Source organism: Triticum aestivum, chromosome 2D (genome assembly GCF_018294505.1).
Source record: "Triticum aestivum cultivar Chinese Spring chromosome 2D, IWGSC CS RefSeq v2.1, whole genome shotgun sequence".
In the NCBI taxonomy this organism is placed as follows: Eukaryota; Viridiplantae; Streptophyta; class Magnoliopsida; order Poales; family Poaceae; genus Triticum; species Triticum aestivum.
The window spans coordinates 530,448,705-530,454,267 of record NC_057799.1 but is presented as its reverse complement, the minus strand read 5'-3'; the positions used below and the strand labels follow the sequence as shown (position 1 = coordinate 530,454,267).

Below are 5,563 nucleotides of genomic sequence, written 5' to 3'. Positions count from 1 at the left end.
GCTGGTTTGAAGCGACCAATGCCTGCATTACAGGTAACTGTATCATGACACGCACCAGTTCATCTTTGAGTTGCACAACCCAAATCATAGCATATTGATATCACACTTTACAAGTTTACATTAATAAGAAGTCAAATGTGTGCACAAACATCACACTTATTACATGAGACCGTACACGAATGCATATGATGTTCGATACAGAGGAAAGCCAAACACATTTAAATCCAAGCAAAGATACAACCATTTATGCTCGATCAGAGTCACAAGGCACTCATGTAGAGCAAGTAAATGGACATACTCAGTTTTAAGTTCATGTCCAGCACAAAGAAAAATTAACAGACAAGCAGAACAGCAATCCACACTACACGAGCACACGCAAACCACACATGGGACCAAAGTAGAGGCCCTTCCGGTGTCAAACCTGTTTCTTCCAGCAGAAAGAGAATGTTGCAGCATCGTCGTCATCCTCTTGTTCATCTCCTTTTGCTTAGTCTTGGGTTTCTGGGCCATTGAGTTTAAGACTAGGCTTGTTTTTATGTTTTTCAATGGCCTCTCTCACCTCATCAGGAACCTGGCCACCGTTTAACTCGAGCTCCTTCAATCTAGGAAGTTTGTCAATGCCGGAGAGAGTTGTGAAAGATGACCAGACAATCTTCTCGAGCCTAGGAGCAGAACCACAGATGAAGACGATCTTGGTGATCGCTGAGCAGTCAACAACAAGAACGTTGAGCCATAAAAACTCATCTTTTTTTAATGTAATCTCGTTCTGTCCTCCGCTAAAAGACTTATCCAAGAGCACCAGAGTGCGTATACTTGGTTTCTTGGCGAGTATTTGTAGAGCATCTTGCTCTAGCAATGTACCACGGAGAGTCAGCTTGGCTATGTGTGCGGCCTTGTCAAATGAAGATAGCAAACTGCCGCAGAAGCTGTCATTCAACTCAAGCTCTTTCAGTTTTGGAAGCCGGTCAATTCCAGAAATAGAACCTGTGGTGGTGAAAGACAAAACCATCTTCTCGATCTCAGGGGCTGCTCCATCCTCAAAAGTGATATCAGTCAAGTCCGAGCCCTCAACAACAAGGTACTTGAGGCAACTGAATTCACCCTTCTTGAAGTTGAGCATGGGCTCGGTGCATGCAATGTGTTGGAGCCTGATAAACTGTAACTTGGGCAGCTTGGCAAGGTCTACCAGATCATCTTGGCTCAGCAGGGTGCTACCCAGAGTTACCTTGGCAAGTTTGTTTTTATCACCTTTTATGAATAATGGAAGAAGACGCCCCTTCTGTGTGGCTCCCCTGATGCTTAGACTCTCAAGAATCTTGGGATGGTTTTCTAAGAGAGAGGCAATGCCACCTGGTAACTCTGCACTGGAAGGAGTACCCTCGTGTGGTGTGGCTGCCGGAATAGTAGTGACTGAGAGAGAACAGAGGCACTCATGTAGGTCACTGATCGTCTGAAGAAAATTCCTGAGGTGACTATCCTTATCATCGATAACCACACCTAGCTTCCTCAGTTGCCATAGCTTTCCAACTTCTTTTAAATCATGACTCTGCTGGGCCTTGACATTAGATAGTACCTCCATGTTAACCATTTTGTCGATCCTACGAGGAATCTGACCACTAGAGCCAAAATTGCTTGTATTCTGGTCAATGTGACCCGCAAGCAGACGCTTCAGCTTCAACAACAGGATATTTGTTGTTGCATGTGGAGGCACCTTAGTTTCTCGGATATCCAATACCTCTAGCTCATGGAGGTTGTTGATTTCACGAGGTAGCTGGGTAATACATATTCTCCTGAGGCTGAGATACTTGAGCAGTAACATCTTGCTGCAGATGTCCTTGAGGTACCGCTGGTTCTTCCCAACAAGGTAAGGACAACCTTCTAGATCTAGCACCTTGAGCAGGGATACTCGAGGTGATTTAGAGATCCCCTGGAAGAATTTGTCAATTTTATCAGAGCTGCGGAGTTGTATTTCATTGAAAATGGAGAAGTGGCGAGCCAAGTGATGTGACAGGCGTGTCTCCACCATGTGTTGTTTTCTGGCGATGGCGGTAATGAATCCATGAACTGGATCACCTACGACGCAGCTCTTTACATTTCCCGTGGCACCAATATCAGCAGGATAAACAAGGCACCGGTCAACAAGTGCGTCAAAACATCGGTTGGCCTGACACACAGAACTGGGCCAATCTTCCTTGGATGTCAGCCCTTCTGCAACCCACCGTGTGATCAAGGTTGACCGTCTAATCTTGTATCCCGGAGGGAAGATAGCTAGGTATAACAAGCATGACTTGTATTCTTTCGGCAGATCATTGTAAGAGAACTTGAACATCACCTTAGCGATGTTGTGGAATGATGTTGGCAAAGCCCGCAGGGTGCTGTGCAGCTTGAGTAACTCCTCATTGCTCCTCTTGGGGTTTGCATACAAAGCATGAGTGAAGATCTTCATGCAGAATTCATGTGGCTCACACTCGTACAAGATATCACGAAAAATTTAGGGGTTGTAGTTGTCTTCATTCTTCTGTTGGCTAGTAAGCTCGAGCACTGTATCATGATAGAGGCCTTCAAGAGAATAGTCTATAGGTTCCCGCGGTGGATAGCAATATTCTTTAGCCAGCTGGATGTCCTTTGTGGGGTTGACGATCATTAGATCGGCGCTGCAGTTTAGCAGGCTCAAAGCCTTTCTGGTATCCTCCCATGTGGAAACATCCATCAGCTCATCAACTTTGAGGATAAACAGAGGACCTTCATAATTATTCCACTCCGGAACATAATTCAAGTTACGTTTAATCTCATCCACAAGTCCTTTGATCTTGAGCTGCTCTTTGAATTCATGTTTTATTTTGTCCATCATCTGACCGATTTTTTCAGAAATAGTTTCTGGGCTTTGATCCGGAACACCAGGTTCGGCTGTCGCTTCACTATTGTCATTTTTGCCTTCCTGCAGCTCCCGTAAGATGTCTTCCTTTGCATCATGGATCATTTGTTTGATTTGATCCTCACCCAGTATAGCTGTTGTGGTCTTTGTAGCTTGTTTGCCCAACGATCCGTCTTGAGCCTGCAGGGGCTTGCTGCCGCTGCTCTTGGGGAACAACTTCCGCAAGATCTGTGCATATTGTGCCTCGTCGAGGTGAATCCATGGCGTTTGCTGACTTTCGATTCCTCCTCCTTTCCCCTCCATATGCTTAGATGTTTGTCCTCCTCCCCCTTCCTCTTTCTCCCTGTGTATGGTTACTTCTCCTTCCCCCTCCTCCAGATGCTTTGTTGTTTCTCCTCCACCACCTCCTTCCTCCCCCTCCTCCCTATGTATGGTTACTTCTCCTTTCCCTTCCTCTGTATGTATGGTTACTTCTCCCCCCTCCTCCATATGCGTGCATGTTACTTCTCCTCCTTCCTCTTCCCTATGCTTGGCTGTGTCTTCTTCTCCTTGTTCCACCCCCATGTGCTTGACTGCTTCTTCCTCTTCTACCTTGTCATTTTCCTCTACTTCCATATGCTCCTTAAGCTTCTTGACGATGATATTGTTGTTGTCCCATGGTGGTAATCTATGCATGTCTTTCTTCTTCCCTTGGCCTTGTTGAGACGCATCAACAGCTGCGTGGAGCATCAGCTCAAGGAGTACATCTAGGTCCAGCTGGTCAAACTCCCCCTGCAGCTTGTCGCCCTTTGAAAGTCTGTCGCCCCTCAGCACTCGACCTTGAATATCACTTTTGATTTTCTCAAGTTTTTCGTAAACCTTCATCTCTTTGATATTCTCCTTGATTTTAAGAAGCGCAATAGCCCTCTTCTTTTCACTATAAATTTGCAATCTTCTTATGTAAACTTCCCAGGGGTCAAGATTCTTCTCCTCCACTTCGCCTTCTGTGCGTTGCTCCTGGGGTTTGGGCTGGTGGGATTTAGCATGCTTGAGTTCACGCAGAATGTAGAAGAGAACTTCCTTGGGGCGTAGCCGCACAAAATCCGGGTGCACGGCCGGGATGTCAACCAAGAGAATGCGATGGTAGACGACGTCCGGCGGCGGCAAAACCCACATTTCTTGTACAAGAGCGAGGAGGTCCTGATGTGTGTACGGTGCCACAATCACCATGGACAAAGTTTCGCCGGCGCCTAAAGGGATTCCATGTATCCACTCCCATAGCTTTGCCTTCGCGTAGTCGTCCAAAGTGCGAGGCTCAATGAAGGCTCTTCGACCAGAATGACCGTTGGTCGCCATTGCCCCCACGAGTTGATAGTCACCATCTTCGTCCTCGTCGCCGTCCCCAGCAGCATAGCTACCTTGTGTAGCAGTCTGCTTTGTCGTCGCTGCTGCCGTCCGAGACGATTGCCCCTCCCCTGACTTCGCCGGGACCTCCACACCATACCTCAACCGCCGCTCACCGACGTCACGTGCCCGCTCCTTGAGCCGGCGCAGCTGCTCGGCAGCACGGTGCTGCGCAACCAACTTGTGCAGGAACCAGGTTGCCCACCAGAGGTAGCGCCGGAGTCCGCCTCTGGCGCGGTGGACATCCGGGTTCCCCCGGTAGAGGTAGAGGTTGATGCAGTTGTTGCAGTCCTGGGCAAGCAGCCGCACCTGGTTCATCCAGGTGCGCACCTGCTCGTCATGCTCGCCGCCGGGGGGTGCCCACCTGGCCAGGTGCGCCAGGAAGCTCTTCATGCTCTCCATCTCCTCCTTGATAAACTGCACGTCATCTCGGACGCCACCCAGTAGCAGGGCCTCGCTGCGGATGACGGACAGCAGTGAGCTCACGGCGCCCGCCGCAAGCTCTGACATGGCTCTCTCCTTCCGACGGCTAGGTGCCCGGCTGGTGGTTTAGTTTAACTGGTCTCACCGGGGGAGGCTAGATGAGGTGGGTGGTGGCGAGTGGCGACGATCTTCTTGCGACTTGATTTGGCGAACGCTGCTGTCAAGGGCTGAAGGGCGTCTGTGCACTGTCGTTCACATTGGCTGGTTGCACCTACCGGCTACTGCCTCAACATGGCAAGGTGGCCGAGGTACCAGATGCGGCAAATCCTGTGAGTGGATGAAGAAATTCGCATTGTCATGATGATCAGTGGTCAGGCGAATTTGATCCTTGGGGCCTGAGGAGGCATGCTGCAGTCGGGACGGTGGTAGCGCCCCACTCGCGCATGTGGTTTCTCCATCCTCTCTCAGCTTTTCTCTCGCCTGATCAGTGCGTGCACCACCATCCCCTCCTTTTCTCTCTCCGTGAATACCTCCCATCCACTCTTTTTTAAAGGGGAAATTTATTCATTCCTTATTCTTTTCTTTAGGGGCGTTTCCTTGTTCTTATCCATCCCTCATATCCCGTCTGAAAATTTAGATTATTCAAAAATCTCCAAGTTCTAAGAGGCGACTTTCTTAAAATATGCTTTTAGTTTTTGAAAGCAGATCCTCAATTTCTAAAATATGAAAATTCGAAAACTCATAACTTCTGCAAGTTTGAAATTGCTAGAAATTCGATGTTCCCAAAAGTTATAAAATTTATAGAAGTTGAATTACTGAGAGATTGTACTTTTTGAAAGTTTAATATATTCTGAAACTTTGAAAATTCAATTTTTTAAAGTC

The 5,563-nt window shown here is 48.0% G+C and overlaps 1 protein-coding gene across 1 annotated transcript; it reads right to left on the bottom strand.

The window, feature by feature from the left end:
• Positions 1–276: 276 nt before the first annotated feature.
• LOC123054258 (uncharacterized) lies at positions 277–5,285 on the bottom strand. Its single transcript, XM_044477988.1, has one exon. The coding sequence runs from the start codon at positions 4,766–4,768 to the stop codon at positions 2,492–2,494; it is 2,277 nt and encodes a 758-aa protein (XP_044333923.1). The 5' UTR covers positions 4,769–5,285; the 3' UTR covers positions 277–2,491.
• Positions 5,286–5,563: the final 278 nt, after the last annotated feature.